General features: G+C 42.1%; 1 protein-coding gene across 6 annotated transcripts in view; it reads left to right on the forward strand.

Annotated features, from left to right (window-relative positions):
- The window catches only part of RNF216 (ring finger protein 216), a 161,449-nt gene that overhangs the window by 35,735 nt on the left and 103,659 nt on the right, over nt 1–22,055 (forward strand). For 4 of the 6 annotated variants that reach the window (XM_009202556.3, XM_031664921.1, XM_021935626.1 and 1 more), the window contains exons 4-8: nt 2,934–3,776; nt 5,067–5,143; nt 12,432–12,534; nt 13,670–13,834; nt 18,148–18,262. In XM_009202556.3, the coding sequence (XP_009200820.1) occupies nt 2,934–3,776; nt 5,067–5,143; nt 12,432–12,534; nt 13,670–13,834; nt 18,148–18,262 (1,303 nt within the window). The remainder of the gene's footprint in view (nt 1–2,933; nt 3,777–5,066; nt 5,144–12,431; nt 12,535–13,669; nt 13,835–18,147; nt 18,263–22,055) is intronic. The other 2 variants (XM_003895685.4, XM_021935627.1) reach the window with 2 other exon arrangements.

Consider the following 22,055-nt stretch of genomic DNA (forward strand, 5'->3'; position numbering starts at 1 on the left):
ACTATGTTGGCCAGGCTGGTCTTGAACTCCTGACCCTGTGATCCGCCCACGTCAGCCTCCCAAAGTGCTGGGATTATAGGTGTGAGCCACTGCACCTGGCCCAGAAGTTTTGTTTATTTCTTTGAGGGTTGTTTTTTGTTTGTTTGTTAGAGTCTTCAGAACCAGTGTATTCTTTGAGGTTTTGAATATATCCTATAGAATTAAACAAAACAGACGGCTGTCCTACTTCCTCTTCATCTGTGACTCCTTACGTTTTATCCCTTTTTTAGTTCAAATGGTTATTTGAACTAACCATTATGTGTCCCCCTCCTTCCCTTCCCTCCCTTGTTTTCCTTCCTCTTCCTGTACCAAAGAAACAGCTTCTTCTCTTCTACAACTCCAGTTACATGTTTTGAAGACCTTTTTGTTCTTGACGTGGTCTCTTATGTAATTGTCCATTTTGTCTATGCCTTACTATGGCTATTCTGACCTGGCTTTTAATGCACTAATTTCTCTCTTCAACTATATTTACTTAAAATACTATATATCCATCCAACCTTAGTTATTGTATTTTTCCATTCTGGAATTTGCGTTTGATTCTTCTACTTCTTGACTACAGTTCTCAATCTAGTCCTTTATTTCCCTAAACATGCTGTTATTTTAGAATTCATGTTGATAACTTCACTGTGTGAAATCCCTATATATTCGTTTCTGTTGTCTGTTACTTCTCTTGTTTTGATTTTCTATTGCGCGTTAAGTTCTTGTATGCCTAGTTATTTTTGATTGAGTGTAAGTCATTGCATACGAAAATTTTGGGATTCTATATGATGTTATGTTTCTCTAAAGAGGACCTTAATTGGTTTCTTGAAGAAGAGTAAGAGCACCAGCACCTCACATTGAGGGAGTTAAACTCTCCACACTGGGATTCAGTCCCTGGGAGGTCCAGAGTATTTCCAACTTGCCCCTTTACTTCAGTGGCATAGTCTTCAGGGACCCACCCTAAAGCCTGAGATGAACCATCTCCTTTCTTCTAGGGACTTCCCAGAGGAACTGTTGTTACCAGTTTAGCATGTATCCTTCCAGGTCTTTTCTTTGAATTTGTATGTATCGATGTGTATATACATGTGTGTACATACACATACTTTTAGAAATGATTTTGTTTGTGTCTTATTGACGTATTTTAAGTAAATGGAATCATTCTGTGTATGATTTTGCAGCTTGCTTTTCTTCACTTAATGGCATTTCTTAGCGAAGCTTTCCATTTCAGTACAGATTGAGCTACCTCTTTTTTGGTAGGGGTCAGTTGTAGAGTGTTTTGTAGCACAAATAAGTAATAGTTTATTTAACCGTTCACTCAGGGACAAACTTCAGAATGTCTCTAGGCTTTTTTCTGTTTATGCTGAATATTCTTGTATATGCCCTTTTTAGATAGATAAGGGTTTATAGAACATTATGAAAAAATGGTGACAGATACACATTTTTTGTTTATATTTATATATTTGTGTATTTATTTATTTATTTGAGACGGAGTCTCGCTCTGTCTCCAGGCTGGAGTGCTGTGGCACCATCTCGGTTCACTGCAACCTCTGACTCCCTGGTTCAAGCAGTTCTGCTACGTCAGCCTCCCGAGTAGCTGGGATTACAGGCATGCACCACTGCGCCCAGCTGATGTTTGTATTTTTAGTAGAGATGGGATTTCACCACGTTGGCCAGAATGGTCTCGATCTCCTGACCTTGAGATCCACACACCTCGGCCTCCCTAAATGCTGGGATTACAGGTGTGAGCCACCGCACCTGGGCTATGTTTTTTATTTTAATAAATAGTGCCAAATTTCTCTCCTAAATTCACCAGCAGTAAATGATAGTATAAGAATTTTCACACATGGCCAAGCATGGTGCCCCACGCCTGTAATCCCAGCACTTTGGGAGGCTAAGGTGGGCCAATCATCCGAGGTCAGGAGTTCAAGACCAGCCTGGCAATGGCGAAACCCTGTCTCTACCAAAAATACAAAGATTAGCTGGGTTTGGAGGTGTGTGCCTATAATCCCAGCTACTCGGGAGATTGAGGCAGGAGAATCGCTTGAACCTGGGAGGCGGAAGTTGGAGTGAGCTGAGATCACGCCATTGCACTCCAACCTGGGTGACAGAGCGAGATTGTCTCCAAAAAAAAAAAAAAAAAAAAAGAATTTTCACCATCCTCACCAATGCTTGGTATTCTCTAATTTAAAAGTTTGCCAGTTTTACAGGGAAAAAAATACTGTCTTGTTTTAATTTTTCATTTTGCTGGTTGCTAATGAGATTTAGATTGTTTTTATATGTTTTTTGAACATTTCTTATTCTTCTGATGTGTTAGCATTCTTTCATTGTTTTCTCTGCTGTGGAGTTATTTTTGTTTTAGTGGTCTCAGATTAAATTATAATTCAGGGCCAGGTTCAGTGGCTCATGCCTGTAATCCCAGCACTTTGGGAGGCTGAGGGAGGCAGATCACTTGAGGCCAGGAGTTTGAGACCAGCGTGGCCAACATGGCGAAACCCCATCTCTACTAAAAATATAAAAATTCGCTGGACATGGTGGCACATGCTTGTAATCCCAGCTACTCGGGAGGTTAAGGCACAAGAGTTGCTTGAGCCTGGGAGGCAGAGGTTGCAGTGAGCTGAGATCGCACCGTTGCACTCCAGCCTGGGTAAAAGAGGAAAACTCTGTCTCAAAAGTAAAAATAAGTTATAATTCAAACTCTATCTCAAGCTTTAATCTGTGAATGACTACTTTGATTCTTACAGATACTACATAGTGTAATCAAATTTCAATGTTAAGATAAATATAAATATAGGTATTGTTAAGGGGGAGGATGTTTTTGTTTCTTTCCTATCCTATCTCGGAAGCTCAATATAAGTACATAAGGAGGGATAGGCATAGGAAAGAAATTGAATTATTAAAATTTCATTTTTTCTTAGACAAATAAACCTCAGAGATCACGACCCAATCTCATCAAACCAGCTGCCCAGTGGCAAGATCTGAAAAGGTTGGGAGAAGAAAGCCCTAAAAAGTCTAGAGCAGCATTTGAATCAGATAAGAGCAGCTATTTTTCAGTGTGTAACAACCCATTGTTTGATTCTGGGGCACAGGATGATTCTGAGGATGACTACGGTGAATTTCTGGATCTTGGGCCTCCTGGAATCTCTGAATTCACTAAGCCAAGTGGCCAAATAGAAAAAGAACCCAAGCCTGGACCGAGTCGTAACGAAGCAGCAAATGACATTGTCAACCCCAGATCAGAGCAGAAAGTCATCATCTTGGAAGAAAGTAGCCTTCTTTACACAGAAAGCGATCCTTTAGAAACTCAGAACCAGTCATCCGAAGACTCAGAGACAGAGCTGTTATCAAATCCAGGAGAGTCAGCTGCTCTAGCAGATGATCAGGCCATCGAAGAAGACTGCTGGTTAGATCATCCTTACTTCCAGTCTCTGAACCAACAGCCCCGTGAAATAACAAACCAAGTTGTTCCTCAGGAACGGCAGCCTGAAGCAGAACTGGGCCGCTTGTTGTTTCAGCATGAATTCCCGGGGCCAGCTTTTCCAAGGCCAGAACCCCAGCAAGGTGGGATTTCAGGCCCCTCTTCTCCTCAGCCTGCCCATCCTCTAGGAGAGTTTGAAGACCAACAGTTAGCAATTGATGATGAAGAGCCAGGTCCAGCCTTTCCAATGCAAGAATCTGAAGAGCCCAATTTGGAAAACATTTGGGGGCAAGAAGCTGCAGAGGTAGATCAAGAACTTGTTGAACTATTAGTGAAAGAAACGGTAAGTTTTATCAAGTAAATGCAGACACTACATATACTGAGTTTCTTTCTTTTTTTTATTGCAAAAAAAAGGTTGTATGCGTGGACTTCATTTTTCTAAGAAGTACATATCTAGATATACAGAAAACAGACACTCTGAAGACGTGAAAATGGAATTGGGGTTCCTTTACTATACTTAACCCCTTCAGGAAGCTCTCTGGGATTCTAACTGCATATCATGGTGGCCTGGTGCTGTCATACCTGCAGTTCCTCGTGTTTTTCAAATTCCTTGAGTTCACTCCAAATGGAAACCCTTAAAGCAGGTTTATTGAATTACCTAGACCTATGCTGTCCAATATGGCACTTACTAGCTCCTTGTGGCAGTTTACATTTAAATGTCTTACAGTTAAATAAAATTTTCCCGTGGCACCAGTCACATCTTAGCCTTAGTAGCCACATGAGGCTAACAGCTTACCTCATCATCAAGCATAGAGGACAATGTTTCTGTCATCCTACAAAGCTCTATTAGTGGTGATATTAAGAGTAATATAAGGGCCGGGCATGGTGACTCACGCCTGTAATCCCAGCACTTCAGGAGGCCAAGGCGGGTGGATCACAAGGTCAGGAGATCAAGACCGTCCTGACTAACACAGTGAAACCCTGTCTCAACTGAAAAAACAAAAAATTAGCCTGGTGTGGTGGCATGCGCCTGTAGTCCCAGCAACCTCCGCCTCCTGGGTTCAAGCGATTCTCCTGCCTCAGCCTCCTGAGTAGCTGGGATTACAGGTGCATACCACCACGCCTGGCTAATTTTTGTGTTTTTTTTAAGTAGAGACGGGGTTTCACCATGTTGGCCAGGCTGGTTTCGAACTCCTGACCTCAGGTGATCCGCCTGCCTCGGCCTCCCAAAGTGCTTCGATTATAGGCATGAGCCACCGCGCCCAGCCACCCAGGTGTTTTTATCTAGCCACGAGGTTGTGAGCTGCTTGAGGGCTGGCATGAGATTGTAACTTATTTGTGTTTTGATTCCCTTTGTCTAGACAGAGATGCTCAATATTTGTTGAAACAATGAAGAATGGATCTGTAAAATGGGGACAGAGAATGAGATCTCTCAAGACCTTTCTAGACCTAATCTTCTATGTAGACAGATGAATCTGAGAACTAGTGTTGACTTTGAAGACACACACAGACCTGCTTCAAAGCCCTTTTCTAGTCTTTAGTCATTTTATTACACTTTTGCCATCCGTCTTGTATTGGCATTTGAAACCATTCTAGTGAATGAAATATAAATTATGTTCTTATTTGTTTCTAGGAAGCAAGATTTCCAGATGTAGCAAATGGGTTTATTGAGGAAATAATTCATTTGAAGAATTATTATGATCTGAATGTGTAAGTATAATACCATGCTTTTTTTGTGGTAGTGGTTGTGGTAAAATATATATAATATAAAATTTACCATTTTAATCATTTTTAAATATACAATTTGGTGGTGTTAAGTAAATTAACGTTATTATGCAACTATCACTACCATCCATCTCCAGAACTCTTTCTTCTTCTCAAAATGAAACACTGTCCCCATTAAACACTCACTCCGCATCCCCCTCCCAAGCCAGTGGCACCCACCATCCTACTTTCTTTCTATATGGATTTGACTGCTATCAGGGCCTCATGTATTTATTCTTTTCTGACTGGCTTATTTCACTTGGCATGTCTTTTTTAATGACCTTGTTCATTCTGACATTAGTGATATACAGACTGTTTTCTGGATTTTATGGAATACTGCATGGTTACAGAATTATGATGCTGAGTTGTTTCTGAGATTGATACTACCTATGTTTTAGTCAAGATGTTAAGACATTTTCTTCCCTACAATTGTAACAAAGTGTTCTGCAACCACTCTGGAGAAATACATAGAAGCATTTCTTAATTTTCATTATAAAAGGGATAAATATAGACCAGACACATAGCTCACACCTTTAATCCTGGCACTTTGAGAGGCTGAGGCAAGAGGATTACCTGAGTCCAGGAATTCAAGGCTTCAGGGAGCTATGTTACGCTCCTACACTGCAGCCTGGGAGGCAGAGTGAGATCTTGTCTCTGTTTAAAAAAAATTTTTTTTAAAGTCTTAAATATGCTTTTTAAAAATACAAGTTTTCCTGAAGAATATAAAATGAAAAATATACTCTTTCCCCTCCTTCTGATCTGCAGAAGTGAAATAGTCGTAATTTGTTGTTGTTGTTGTTGTTGACGGAATCTTGTTCTGTTGCCCAGGCTGGAGTGCAGTAGTGTGATCTTGGCTCACTGCGATCTCCACTTCCCGGGTTCAAGCAATTCTCCTGCCTCAGTCTCCTGAGTAGCTGGCATTACAGGCGTGCTCCACCGCACCCAGCTAATTTTTGTATTTTTAGTAGAGACAGGGTTTCACCATGTTGGTCAGGCTAGTCTTGAACCCCTGACCTCGTGATCCGCTTACCTTGGCCTCCCAAAGTGCTGGGATTACAGCCGTGAGCCACTGTGCCCAGCCTGGTGGTAAACTTAAACAAAATAGACAGTTCACTAAACACCTTTCCTCAAAGTTCCTATCTTATACTGTAGTTCTCAGTCAGGGGTGCAGGTGGGTTTCTTCCCTGCCGAGGCTGAGAAGGAAGGACCCCTTTCCAGGTACTTAACCCAATGTAGGTACTTTTTTCTAATTTGTACAATGACCCTGTTGGAGCCAGTAGTGGCCTTGTCTGATCCCACCTCTGTACAGAGGCAACCACTGTCATCAGCTTTTTATTTGTTTGTTTATTTATTTATTTATTTTTGACACAGAGTCTCACTCTGTCGCCTACACTAGAGTGCAATGGTGCAATCTCAGCTCACTGCAGCCTCCGCCTCCCAGGTTTAAGTGACTCTCCTGCCTCAGCCTCCCAAATAGGTGGGATTACAGGCATGCGCCATCATGCCTGGCTAATTTTTATATTTTTAGTAGAGACAGAGTTTCCCCATGTTGGCCAGGCTGATCTTGAACTCCTGACCTCAGGTGATCCGCCTACCACAGCCTCACAAAGTGCTGGGATTACAGGTGTGAGCCACTTCACCTGGCCTTCCCTTAATCTTTATCAATTTTACTTAACATGCTTCTCAGTAAAGCAAAACCATTAAGAGTATATACTACCAGGCCATAGATTGGTGATGTTGTCAGTTCTGGAAATTTTGTAGCTGTTTCCTGTCTTCTGTAACTCTTCTCCCACAATCTCTATGTTTCTAAGTTCACCTCTTTGTCTCTGAGATGCATTCTGGACGATTTCTTCACAGGTGTCTTCTAGCCCACAAATTTCTCTTCAGCAGAGTGTAATCTTTTAACTCATCCACTGTGTTACTGTTTTTCAGTTATGATATTTTAGCTTTTAATTCTCTTGGTTATTTTCCTAGAATTTTGCTCTTTGCCTACATTTTTAATCTTTTTTTATTTCTTTAAACAATAATCATCGCTTCTTTGTGAGTTTGATTGTTCTGATGTGTTAAGTTCTTGGGAATCTTATTGGGAATCTTATTCTGTTCTTCCTGCTGGCTCCCATTGTGCCTCATTTTCTTGTGTATTTTCTAAGTTTGACTCTAAGCTCATGTCTTGAGTTCTTGATAGAGTTGGTTTCTTTAGAGAGGATTGTTTTTGCTTCTTTCAGGTCCCCAAGGGCAGTGTCAGTTTGAAACGACTTTAGATTCCTGTCTTGAAGTTTTTGGATTATACAAACTTTTTAAATTTTATTTATTTATTTATTTATTTTTTGAGATGAAGTCTCACTCTCTTGCCCAGGCTGGAGTGCAGTGGCGTGATCCTGGCTCACTGCAACCTCCGTCTCCTGGGTTCAAGCGATTCTTCTGCCTTAGCCCCACGAGTAGCTGGGATTACAGGCGCACAACACCATGCCCAGCTAATTTTTGTATTTTAGTAGAGATGGGGTTTCACCATGTTGGCCAGGCTGGTCTCGAACTCCTGACCTCAAGTTAGTCCCCTGCCTCAGCCTCCCAAAGTGCTGGGAAACGTGAGCCACCATGCCCAGCAAACTTTTTTTTTCTTTCTTTTTTTTTTTTTTGAGAGACAGAATTTTTCCCTTGTCGCCCAAGCTAGAGTGCAATGACATGATCTCGGCTCACTGCAACCTTTGCCTCCCTTGTTCAGATGATTCTGCTGCCTCAGCCTCCCAAATAGCTGGGATTATAGGTATGTGTTACCTCACCCAGCTTGGGTTACCCAAACTCTTAAAGCATTTTTTATTTTTCAACAAGAGACTCTACCTGGGTGTTTAACCTTCCATACAGTGAGGAAAAAAAGCCATTTTGTTATTTACATGCCAGGTACTCACTCATCTCAAGCCTTTCCACATATTTATTGTGTATAGTTTTTAAACTTGGTTATTGTAGAATGTGATATACACAAAGAAAAATGAAGAAAAGAAAGATGCACAGTTCAGTAATTTATCACAAACCAAACACTTATGTAACCACGACCCAGAAATCTTCAAGAAATAGAATGTTGCTATCCTCTTTAAACACTACATAACGATTTTGTGTAGTCTATAGTCTTTTGCGTCTGACTTCTTTTCACTCAGCATTATGTTTGTGAGACTTATTCATGTTGGGTAGAACCACAGTTTACATATTTTTCATATACCACTTAGCAATGAAATTTTCCATCTACTTTTGATAGGGATTTGAGTTCTGACTGTCACAAATAATGTAGCTGTGAACATTCTCCTGCTTGTCTCCTGAACTCTATGTGCCCCACGCCCTGGCATCCACCTTCCTGTTGGCTATGTTTGCTGTTTTCCAGGAGAATTGTTTGTGGGGGAGTTTTTTCCCCTCCTAGCTTTTGAAATACTTTCTTTTTGGATTTCTAAGTGGCATAATAATAACTACATTTTTAAAATTACTAAACTTTATTTTTTAGAGCAGTTCTAGGTTTACAGGAAAATTGAGCAGCAATGACTATATTTTTACAATGAAAACTTTTCTCGTAGACTTCCACTCATCTAAAAAGCAACTTGTATGTGTGAATTGCTTTAACAACTCTTCAATAAGATATGTTATTTTTTGTAGTTAACTAGGGTAGGCATAAAGTAGCATAAGTGACATTTCTTTGATAATTGGCTGGTTTTTTCATATATTTGTTTACTAATTGTATTTCCCTTGCATGTGAATTGTTTACTTCTCTCTTCTCTTTGAATTCCTTTTTTTCTTGTTTTGGTTAATGTTTTCCTGGTTATGAAATGTAATACTGGTTTGTTCATTACAGAAAATGTAAATGGTACAGAAAAGTATAAATTTAGCTCACTTAAAGAACAGTTATTTGAATACCAGATAACATGTTTTAGTTTTGTTTTTGGTTTTTTGGTTTTTTTTGAGACGGAGTCTCGCTCTGTCCCCCTGGCTGGAGTGCAGTGGCGCGATCTCGGCTCACTGCAAGCTCCGCCTCCCGGGTTCACGCCATTCTCCTGCCTCAGCCTCCTGAGTAGCTGGGACTACAGGCGCCCGCCACCGCACCCGGCTAATTTTTTGTATTTTTAGTAGAGATGGGGTTTCACTGTGGTCTCGATCTCCTGACCTTGTGATCCGCCCACCTCGGCCTCCCAAAGTGCTGGGATTACAGGCGTGAGCCACCGCGCCTGGCCTGTTATAGTATTTTTTAACAATTTAGCCTCATAGAAATTGAAGAATACTTCAATGTTTTTCTCTCCTTCTGCAAATGAACATCATGTTTAAGTATATCTTCAAGATTGTCTATAAAAATCACTAAACTGTAATCAAATTGACACCTTCTGTTACAGTTCTGTTCTACTTCCTGAGTCTCACACGTGTACTTATTTTTAGGGACTTGCTGACCCTCTGTGCTTTTTGTGTCACTCAGAAACAAACATTGATCCTTAAACACATAAAAATTCTTGTGAGGCCGGGTGCAGTGGCTCAAGCCTGTAATCCCAGCACTTTGGGAGGCTGAGACGGGCAGATCACGAGGTCAGGAGATCAAGACCATCCTGGCTAACACGGTGAAACCCCGTCTCTACTAAAAAATATGAAAAACTAGCTGGGCGAGATGGCGGGCGCCTGTAGTCCCAGCTACTCAGGAGTCTGAGGCAGGAGAATGGCGTAAACCCGGAAGGTGGAGCTTGCAGTGAGCCGAGATCATGCCACTGTACTCCAGCCTGGGCGACAGGGCAAGACTCCTTCTCAAAAAAAAAAAAAAAAATTCTCTTGATATCCGAAAAGCAAGGGAATGTACCGTCATTGTATTGCATCTTTTCAAGCCAATCTTGTTTTCCTGACACTGCTTTCCTTTCCGTTAGTCTCTGGGCTCCTAGGACAATGTTAATTCCACAACTAAACTGAAATGTTAATGGAAACTGGAAATAAGGCCCAAAGCTGAGTTGAGCAGGCTGGGATTTTGTTGTAGCTCAGTCTCAGTTGCTTTATGTGCGTCTTTCAGTGACCTTCAGATGGAACCATCTGGGCATTTTAAGCAGGAAGGGCCTATTCATTAGAGAACCACATGGCAGGTAATCTCTGGCTGGTTAACTTAGACCTTTCACTCACGCGGGGTCAATTTCAGTTGGATGAAGGCAGCAACAACTATCTAAGGGTTGAAAGGTCGGAGTACTAGCCTGGCTTGCTTTGCAGGAGTGCCTTCTCTAGATCCGCTAGCATGTCAGATCACCTCAAGCATGACATCATATGAAGAGGTAGGCAGATTGAAGTCCAACAGGCTTCCCCTCTGCTTTTGCCCCAGGGTGCAGATATTAGAGAATACCACTTGTTTCTGTAGAAGAAAAACTTTATCCTTCATTTTCTGGGCCTCTAAATGTCCCTTAACCTCCAGAAGAGCTCTGTTGGTAAGCATAATGAAAGGATTAAACTAGAAATGAATTTTGACAGTTTATATTGAGAGCTTCTGATATCTACCGTGTGGAACTTCGTATCTGTAGCATTTCAGTATTTGAAGTTCTTAATATTGTTGAAAATATAAAATGGGGAGAGATGAACCTCTCAAACATTTTTTTTTTTTAAGAAATCATATCTACTGTTCCACATGTATTTCATGTAGAGGTGTACTTATATATCATGTACTTGAGAAAACGTGAAAACAGACCATTTTAAAGCTAGTTCATGTCTAGTTTGTCGCCACGTCAAATATGCACATGTAATGAGTTGTCTGTAACTCAGGCCTTTCCCTACAGACAGAATTTTTGCTGGTGGCTAATTCTCAGGTCAGCCTTCAAAGGTTTGCATAACCTCAGTGCACACCAGTGAATTCTAGGACAGAGAATTACCACTGATGACAATGGTTTTAAAGGAAAATGTACTCTGAATTCTTGTCTCTGTCTGTAATAGGAGTTTCCTGCTTTTTTTCCTCTCTTTGGGCCTCTGGCATTGTGTTCCATAGACTGGGCAGGCTGTGGTGGTAGGGAAGCGGGGAGCTTAGAGACAAAAAGTATGTGGGACTCCCAGAAGTAATGGCAAAGGGAAATGCATTGAGATGTCAGGATGAGTGAGAGCGCTTTGACATGGGTCCCCGGCAGGGGTTGCAGAATAAACGAACGTGTCCAAACCAGTCCCCAAACACTGGCACCTGGGTGAGAAAAAGAGGCAGAGCTGGGCACTTTTTCTCTGCCTTCTTTCTGCCAGACCTCCTGTCCTACTATTATAGGCCTTACTATTGACATCTGGCAAAAGAGAATCAGTAGAAAGGAGGTGTGTGAGAACTGCAGGTATAGCACCTAGGGGTTCATCCTAGGAATCTACTGGAGCAAGAGAAAGAACAGAGAAAAGGGGAAGTCCCCATTAACCTCTGAGCAAAGGAACTTCCTTGCTACTGAATGTGGCTAGAGCTGTACCCCACTCACTCTGTCTTCACTACTGTGCAGTCATTCCAAGGTGGTTGTCTGATTTGGCTGTGAAGAGCCTGAATAGTTAATATTTGTTGGGTCTGGGTGGTGATACATCAATGTGTGTTATCTCACTCTATATATCCTTACTTTGGAAGTATTTCATGATGATAATAGACAAAGCTAATGGGTTTGGTGTGAAGAGTGTCTGTTCTTAGGAAAACATGATCTATTCATCAGTCTAGCTTAACAGCTAGCTAAATAAACCGAGTATAACTCAGTGGCTCATAGAGCTTTATATTACCTTAGAGATTCATGTTACCAGAGGGGTATGAAAAGTATTAATGAATTAACAGAAGATCTTTTATATTTCATTTATTTATTACATCTCTTAGCAGACTATTTTTTATTGTAAATGTGAATACACAGTTTTCCACTTCTTTCTTGTTCATAGTTTTCTTGACAAAAGAGTAGCTACTTTTCTTACAAATTGTCCAATTTCGTAGTTTAACCAATAATAGTTTCAGTGACTTCATTACATTAACACACAACTGATACCTAAACCTCAGAGGAGTTTGCCTTAATCAGTATGTTCGTTGCTTTTTAAATTTTTTCTCTTCCACAAAGATAGGAATTCAATGCACTTGTTTGTTTATTTTTCTGTTTAGTTTTTCTGGGCTGCACACATTTTAATTTCTTGTTAGGCCAGTTGTAATGTGTGATTAAGGACTATATTCTTCAAACATTGCATTTGAGGCAATGGGCAGGTGTGGGGTTTGGAAGCAGTATGAAAGTAACATCATTTGTTTTTGCAGACTTTGTAATTTTCTTCTGGAAAACCCAGATTATCCAAAGAGAGAAGATAGAATCATCATAAATCCCAGTAGCAGTCTGCTGGCCAGCCAGGATGAGACAAAGGCAAGTGTCGTGTTCTTGCTTTGCAGTCGCTACCTGGAAATGCTCTGCTTTGTTGTTATTGTTGTTGTTATCTGTATGGGAAGAAAGTGCTTTGTTGGGACAAGTTTTTAAAGACTAGCAGAGGGACATAGGATTTCAGAATATGTCTATACTTCAGTGCGATCTCCCATTCTGAGCCACTTTGAATTCTGTCTTTAACTTCTATCTTTCCTTGTAATTCTTATCTTCTTATCTTCCTTTTCCCACAAAGAATTAAATGAATCCTCCATATCTTTAATCCTACAAAGCAAATTCCTAAAACAAAACAAGAATTGGCCAGGACTCTTAACATTTTATTATGAAAATTTTCAAACCTACAGAAAAGTTGAAATATTTTACGTCGATCACCTATATGCCTACCACTGGTGCTACTAAAAAGTTAACAGTTTACTGTATCCTCTTTATCATACATATGTCCTCTGTCTGTCCATCAGCACATCTTTGTTATGTTTCATTTCATTATAATGCATTTCAAAGTAAATTGCAAAAACATCAGTACACTTCCCTGTAAATACATCAGCATGCAGATCATTACCTAGAGTTGAATATCTTTTTTCTTTTGATGTGAGATTTGTATACAGTGTATACTATACATCTGTTTAACCAGGTCTCATATCAAGATGTAAACAGCTTGGTTTTTAAAAACTTTAATCATTGCCATTATTTGTGATCCAAACTGGCATTTAGTGTGTTACATGGTAAAGTATGGTTGAGAACTAACTTTATTAAGATCTGTTGCTTGATCTTCCAACTCCCCATAGATTCTTTGACTGTCTCTCTTACGTATTCTATAATAGAAAAAAAAATAGTTGTGTGTAAATATGTTGTGGAAAGAATGGCTGAAAGATTGGTTTAAATCCCCAACTATACTTCTTTACTAATTATAACTAGTAAAACTAGTCTGTAGACTCCAGACAGGTTCGTTTAACCTCTCTGAGCCACCATTTTCTCATCTCTCTTATAGAGCTGGTAACTTCCTTATAGAGTAATTAGAACAAACGTTATTCTTTTCTACACATGTAATTCTTAAAATGATTTCCCTTACATGGGAAATGTACTGCCTGGCCTCTGATTTTATGCTTCTCTCTCGTTTCAGTTGCCTAAAATAGACTTTTTTGACTATTCTAAATTGACTCCTCTTGACCAGCGCTGCTTCATCCAAGCTGCTGACCTCCTCATGGCAGACTTCAAAATGCTCAGTAGTCAGGACATCAAGTGGGCGCTGCACGAGCTCAAAGGACACTATGCAATCACCCGAAAGGTGCTGTACTTGGTCTTCCTCTTGGGGTCACACCTCTTGGCTACATCTTCCCATGATAACAGAATGAACAGTCCAGCTTGTGGAAATTGGGATGGTTTATGATTGCTAAGGAATTAGGGTGAAGATAAATAGATAGGTATTTGCTGGTCATGAAGGGTTAAATGAAAAGAAATAATAGAGGCCGGGCGCGGTGGCTCAAGCCTGTAATCCCAGCACTTTGGGAGGCCGAGACGGGCGGATCACGAGGTCAGGAGATCGAGACCATCCTGGCTAACAGGGTGAAACCCCGTCTCTATTAAGAAATACAAAAAACTAGCCGGGCGAGGTGGCGGGCGCCTGTAGTCCCAGCTACTCGGGAGGCTGAGGCCGGAGAATGGCGTGAACCCGGGAGGCGGAGCTTGCAGTGAGCTGAGATCCGGCCACTGCACTCCAGCCTGGGCGACAGAGCGAGACTCCGTCTCAAAAAAAAAAAAAAAAAAAAAAAAAAAGAAAAGAAATAATAGATAGATGAGAAGCAGAGAAGTCCTGGTTTGACCATAAAATCCTGGAAGGTAATACATTCTAGTGTGGAATGCAGGAGTATGAAAGATGTGTTCTAATCCTGCTCCTTCCTGATTTGCTTTCTGACTTGGGACAGGTCACATGACCATCCATCCCCCAGATGGCTCAGTTACCCTATCAGTGATAGAACGTAAAGTCTGTAAAGAGTCCAGGAACACAGCATTGCCCTCTCAGAGGAGAATGGACAGCTACTGACAGCTCCCACCGTTCTCCCCCCAGGATCCTAAAATAGATAGCACTTAAAGGCCTTTGTTAAGGGTGAGAAGGGTGCTGGTTCGTGGTGGTAACACAGACATCTTCCATGAAGGACAGCACACGGTGCCCACTTTGTAGCTGTGGCCAGAACAGAAGTGTATGCGCCAGCAGAGACCTTGGCTTACTCCTCATTCGCCCTTACTGCCATTAAATTCTATTCTACTGAAATTCTTGTGATGCTCAGCGAACACTATGATGTTTCTTTTGTCCAAAGGACAAACATGGAGTTATTGTAGTGGTTAAAATACTCATTGGCCTTACCTGGAGGAAGGGAAGAACCAAGCCAAGGACTGTGGCTCATGCTGAGGTCTAGGCCAACCCCCTTCCACCTCTTTTTTTTTTTTTTTTTTTTTTTTTTTGAGATGGAGTCTCGCTCTGTCGCCCAGGCTGGAGTGGAGTGGTGCGATCTTGGCTCACTGCAGCCTCTGCCTCCCCAGTTCAAGCGATTCTCCTGCCCCAGCTTTCTGAGCAGCTGGGACTGCAGATGCTCACCACCACGCCTGGCTGGTATTTTTAGTAAAGATGGGGTTTCACCATGTTGGCCAGACTAGTCAGCAACTCCTGACCTCGGATGATCCGCCTGCCTCAGCCTCCCAAAGTGCTGAGATTACCAACATGAGCCACTGCGCCTGGCCAAAAAAAGACTGAAAGAAAAATAGAGGGGCTTTGAAAGGGTAAAACAGGAGGCAACCTAAAGTAGACCAAGGGTCTCCAGAAGGGCCTCCCTGAGCAAGGAACATTTAATCACAGACCCAGGTAGGAGTTTGGTGAAAGGGGTTGTGGAAGATGTTGGTATCATTTATTGGGGGTGAGAACTAGTATAAACATCTGCTTTGGAGGGAAATAATCATGAATTCAATCTGGGAAACATTGGTTGCCAATGTGCTGAGAAGGGCCTGTGAGACATCTAAGTAAAAATCATTCATTGGGAGGTTCAATGGACTAAAAAGTTTGGAAAATACAGACTGTAGATAGGAATTTTTTTTTTTTTTATCTCCTTGGGTTTTATGGTGATAAGACTTTGAGAGTCATCAGCATATGGAAAATCTCACCAGCCAGGATGAGGTACCCAGAGATACCAGGTGAGAAGAGAGGACTGCTGACATGTGAAGAGCAAGCGGAGGAGGCAGGCAGACAGGAAGGAGGAAGTTGAAAGACTGGAGCAGTCTGTATTATCATCATCATCATTGTTATTGTTATTGTTATTTAGAGACAGGGTCTCTGTTACCTGGGCTGGAGTACAGTGGCACAATCATGGCTTATTGCAACCTTGACCTTCTGGGCTCAAGCCATCCTCCTGCCTCAGCTTCCCATGTAGCTAGGACTACAGGTGTGCACCACCACACCTGGATGATCTTTTCATTTTTTGTAGAAATGGGGTCTTGCTAGATTGTGCAGGTTGGTCTTGAACTCCTGGCCTCAGGCTGTCCTCCCACCTCAACCTCCTAAAGCACTGGGATGCCACCATGCCCAGCCTGTTATTAAATACTGCTAAGAGTTTGTGCAAGATGAGGAATAAAATGTAAATGGTAGACTTGTAGACTTGGCCACTCAGTAATAAGCATAGATTAGTAAGTGCAAAGGCAGGGTAGATGCCAGATTAGAGACAGCTGGAAAGCTTGTGGTCATAAGGGTGAGGTGATGAAACAGCAGATAAACAGCTCCTCTGATAAATTTCTCTACAAAGAGGGGAGGACAAAAGAGGGGCTGGCATTGAAAGAGAGATGAGATCACCTTCTCAACGCTGCCACACTGGGGATTAAGTTTCAGCAGGAGTTTCAGACAAACACTGCCATCATAGCCACCCCCCTTCTCATGCCACCCAGGCTTGGACCCCAGCCTGCCCTGCACCCTAACAACGTAGCCACAGGACATGAGCCCCAAGGCCACCTACCCCCTGCCACACTCAGGAGTCCCACCCAGTCTTCCTGAAAGGCTCCCACTCTTCCTTCTTCTCTTCCAGGCAGGATGGCCTTACCTCACACACTCCTCCTTCCTGTTCAAATCAGGTACCCCTTCTCCCTCCTCTTTTTTAGGATGGCAGACTTGAGCACTTTTTTTTTTTTTTTTTTTTTTTTTTTAGACAGAGTTACACTCTGTCGCCTAGGCTGGAGTGCAATGGCGCAATCTCAGCTCACTGCAACCTCTGCTTACCAGGTTCATCGATTTTCCTGCCTCAGCCTCCCAGTTAGCTGGGATTACAGGCGCATGCCATCACGTCCAGCTAATTTTTTGTATTTTTAGTAGAGACAGGGTTTTGCCATGTTGTCCAGGCTGGTCTCAAACTCCTGACCTCAGGTGATCCACCTACCTTGGCCTCCCAAAGTGATGGGATTATAGGAATGAGCCACCGCGCCCGCCCTGGCTTCAACACATTTAAATCCTGATAAGGAAAATCTAAGAAGGAGAAGCTGAAGGTAGGAAAGAAAAGGGATCCTCACCAGTGGAAGGATTTTGAACTCTAGCATGCTTTCGAAGGGTGGGGTGCGTATAGGTGCAGGCAGAGAAGAGCGTGGGGGAAGCAGGTTAGGGGAGAATAAAGAGGAGCATTGACCAGGGAAACAACATGGAAGATTTGCCTACAGAATGGAACTCACCAGCCCATTGTCGTGTGATTTAACCTGTATTTATTCAAAGACAGCTTGGACAGTTTTTTTTTATTTGAGACTGGGTCTCTTGTGTTACCCAGGATAGAGTGCAGTGGTGCAGTCATGGTTCACTGCAACCCTGCCTCTCAGGCTCAAGTGATTGTCCTACCTTAGCCTCTGAGTACCTGGAACCACAGCTGTGGACCGCTACTCCCAGCTGTCTTTTTGTATTTTTAGTAGAGATGGGGTGTCCCCACGTTGCCCAGGCTAGCCTTGAACTCCTAAGCTCAAGCGATCCGCCCCGCTCAGCCTCCCACAGTGCTAGGATTACAGGTGTGAGCCGCTGCACCCTGCCAACAGTTTTTCTTTACTCTTTAATCTGTCAGTAAGTGTTTTGCTTCCACCACTGTACCAGTTTATGAAAGTCAAAGAAAATGAAAATAAAGAAATGCCTATTTACCACTGACTAATTCTTTTTTTTTTTTTTCTTTTTTTGAGACGTAGTCTCACTCTTTCGCCCAGGCTGGAGTGCAGCAGTGCAGTCTCGGCTCACTGCAACCTCCGCCTCCCAGGTTCAAGTGATTCTTCTACCACAGCCTCCCCTGAGTAGCTGGGATTATAGGTGTGCACCACCATGCCCGGCTAATTTTTGTATTTTTAGTACAGACAGAGTTTCACCATGTTGGCCAGGCTGGTCTCGAACTCCTGACCTCAAGGGATCCGCCTGCCTTGACCTCCCAAAGTGTTGGGATTACAAGCATGAGCCACTGCACCCGGCCGCCACTACCTATTGTTAGCCATGCTGGGAAGAAAGCTGAAACCGTGTTAAAATGACATTTAGGGATTGCCTGTCTCGTGTATTCTTATTTTCCCTTTACAGAAGTAACCTCTCGCTTTCTCAATTTTTAGGCCTTTTCTGATGCCATTAAAAAATGGCAGGAGCTATCACCAGAAACCAGTGGAAAAAGGAAGAAGAGAAAAGAAATGAACCAGTATTCTTACATCGATTTCAAGTTTGAACAAGGTAATGCAAACTGTGTTGCTGGCAGTGTGTAGCTGCAACACGGTACCTTTTCTTCTTCACAGTCAGTGAAGGAAGCCGTGCTACAGGTGTCTGCCGAGCATCCGGCCATGCCAGTCCGAGGAGTGACTGACAGGAACTATTTTTTCAGCACATCGAAATTTTTAGAAAGTGGCTGCACTTGTTGGCCTCTTCCTTTCTACTTAAGATAAACCATGGCAGGAAAATTTTGTGTGGTAGAAAATTCATGTGTGAGAAAGTACTTGAGTATGCTGTTAAGCTTGGGGAAAAAACTGGTCTTGAAGGTTTGATGAGAATTGGCTGTGTTGTTAGGTAAAAACTGCCCAGACTTATGAATGAGGCCTTACTGCGGAGGGTCACTTATGCAACTGAGAGAATGGCCAATAGCCACATGTTTCTCCAAAATTCTGTCATTCTTATTGATGAAATAACTGCTGAAAACCCTTTCAAAGAGATTACTTCAGGTCTCATCCCCAGAAATGTAAACTTGAGTTTTATAACAACTCAGATTTTATCTGAGTTGCTTCTACCCAGTAAAGGAGTTACTACAACTTTTTTAGAGATCATCCCTTTCGGCCGGGCGCGGTGGCTCACGCCTGTAATCCCTGCACTTTGGGAGGCCGAGGTGGGCGGATCACGAGGTCAGGAGATCGAGACCATCCTGGCTAACACGGTGAAACCCCGTCTCTACTAAAACACAAAAAATTAGCCGGGCGCGGTGGCGGGCGCCTGTAGTCCCAGCTACTTGGGAGGCTGAGGCAGGAGAATGGCGCGGACCCGGGAGGCGGAGCTTGCAGTGAGCCGAGATCGCGCCACTGCACTCCAGCCTGGGCGACAGAGTGAAGACTCCGCCTCAAAAAAAAAAAAAAAAAAAAAAAGAGATCATCCCTTTCTGTTATGTGTGCACTTAATTACCACACTTGATTTCAGGTATGACTAAGTGGGAACTCAGGTAACTATAAAGCTGGAAAGTATTTGTATTTGCTATGAAATTTTCAGGATCTAAAAGCAAATTGCTTAGGTTATGACTCCTGAGGTTCCCAAGCCAGTCTGTGGAGCAGTGCTCTGCTGACATGGCATTCTCCTGACCTGTGGCAGAATGTAGAACTACGGGCACTGTGTAGGTGGTTTTTCATTCAGCCAAATTTACCCACAGTTCAGAGCAGGCATCCTTGTACATAGCCATACAGCGTTTGTTTCTGACTTCAGTAGTGGAGAAAGTGCTGCTTTGCAAGATGGTTGACTCCCTTGTTGGTCAACTCCATCTTTTAGACAATTCTTCCTTTGTATTAAGTAAGCATGTACTTCCTGAAATGTCTTGCCATGGTTGTAGTTCTTGCCTATGGAGAGACAGATTCTGGCTGTTGCCCCTTTGTCAGCCTGACTGCCCTTCTCCCTGTCCCTACGTGCCCTTCTCTAGCTTGTCAGGGTCTCTTTGAAAGTTGGGGTGTAGAAGACTGGACATCATACTCCACGTGAGGTCTGCTCACATTCAACCTTGGTGTTTTCACCCACATTGCTGTCAGGTCATATACCTCTCTCAGTTTCGCTGCATCTCACATTTTTCCGTGTTAACTTCATTTTATTTGATTCAGTCCCTTGTTCTAGTATAGCGCTTTAATTTAGATGTGATTCTTAAATTTTACTTATCAGGTAATCTTTAAGGACCCTGGAAGCATGAGATAAAAAATACACTTGATTTATGTTAATAGTTTAACATTTATGATTCACACTTAGCCTTTTTTAACAGCTTTTTATAAGGACACAGGCTAAAAATCTCTCATCTGTTCCAGGCATCCCATTTTTCTCCTTTTCAGTTTGTTTTCCATCTAAGCACTGCTTGACTCAAAGAGTAAGACAGGGTCTCCCTCCTCTGTCCTTTTTATAGTCATACAGGAAAATACATTAGAGGAAAGTTTGTAGACTTAATTGCATTTATTTTTAAAAATAAAGGACTGAAAATACATCTTATTACTTTAACATGAGTACAAAAAGAACTGAGTAAAGATGAAAGAAAAATAGAGGGTGAAAACATTTTTTAATTTCTAGCATTGATAATTATAGTAATTAACATTTATCGAGAACTTAATATGTACCAGTCACTTTTCTAAGTGCTTTCATGGATTAATTCATTTATGTTTCAAATAGCCTTATGAGATGTATGTGCCGTTATTATCATTTTATAGAAAAAAACAAGCACAGAAAGGTTAAGTAACTTGGCACATGTTACACAGCTAGCGAGTAGCTGAGCTGGGAATCTGGCTTCAAAGCTTACTCTCTAATCATGTGCTTTTCCATTCTCATAATACCAAAAACTTGTTTTGTTGTTTGTTTTGTTTTTAATTTTGAGACGGAGTCTGCTTCCCAAGCTCAAGCGATTCTCCTGCCTCAGCCTCTCAAGTAGCTGGGATTAGTCACAGGTGTGTGTGCCATCACGCCTGGCTAATTTTTGTATTTTTAGTGGAGACGGGATTTCACCATCTTGGACAGGTTGGTCTTGAACTCCTCACCTCAGATGATGTGCCCTCCTTGGCCTAAAAGTGCTGGGATTACAGGCGTGAGCCACTGCGCCTGACCCCAAAAACTGGTTTACTGAAGAAAAGATTTGAATTTTAAAAAACATGAAAAGGAGCAAGAGAAAAGGAGAATCAAAATAAAATGTATTAGGAACCAGATAGTAAATGTTAAAATCAAGAGATTACCAAGAACAGACAAGAGTACATTGAAAATCTGGATGAGATAAAGTTTTATAGAAAAACATAAATTGGTCAGGCATTGTGCCTCACACCTGTTGTCCCAGCACTTTGGGAGGCCAAGGCTGGTGGATTTTTTGAGCCCAGGACTTCAAGACCCGCCTGGACAACATGGCAAATACAAAAAAATTAGCTGGGCGTAGTGGCATCTGCCTGTATAGTCCCAGCTCCTCAGGAGGCTGAGGTGGAAGGGTTGCCAGAGCCCAGGAGTTGAGGCTGTAGTTATCTGTGAATGTGCCACTGCGCTCCAGCCTGAGCAACAGAGCGAGACTCTGTCTCCAAAAAGAATATCATAAATTGCCAAATCAACAAAAGAAATACAGAACCTAAACAGATCAATTACATGTCTGATATTTGTCATTCTGCTGTCTTTTATTCTCATAATACATTGTGGTGAATATAGGTACTGTTCCTTCAGCCCCTTGTATATTTGAATGCTTTCAAAATAAAAATGGTTGAAAAACATATAGCACATTTGCACACACCAGAATGGCTAAAATTAAAAACCGAGGATAGGTGTTGGTAAGGACATGGAGAGACTGGAACTCACATGCGTTGCTGATAGAGGAAGGGTGTAAACTGGTACAACCACTTCGGAACACTGGCATTATTTTCTAAAGCTGGAAGTAAGCCTATCCCATGATCTAGCAATTCCCAGCTAAATTGCGGACATACATTCACCAACAAATGGCTATAAGCAGCACTATTCAGATTAACCCAAAACAGTAAACCCAAATGTCCTCAGTAGTGAAATAGATAATAAATTGTGGTATAATCACATAGTACACTAGTGACAGAATAGGAGATGCCTTCCAATTGGAGCATAAAGAGAGGGAAAGAACCAGAAAGGTCAAAAAATGGATGGTAGGTTGGCAAATGGTAAGAAACCCAGTCTTCCCAAATGGTAGAGTGTGATAGAGAAGTCATGAAACGAACCGCCAGAGAGAAGAGGGAGGATGAGGCCGGGAAGAATGGACATGGCTGGCCCAGATTCCTAACACACAGTTGTCTGCATGCTTTTG

This window comes from Papio anubis, chromosome 4 (assembly GCF_008728515.1).
Source record: "Papio anubis isolate 15944 chromosome 4, Panubis1.0, whole genome shotgun sequence".
Lineage (NCBI taxonomy): Eukaryota > Metazoa > Chordata > Mammalia > Primates > Cercopithecidae > Papio > Papio anubis.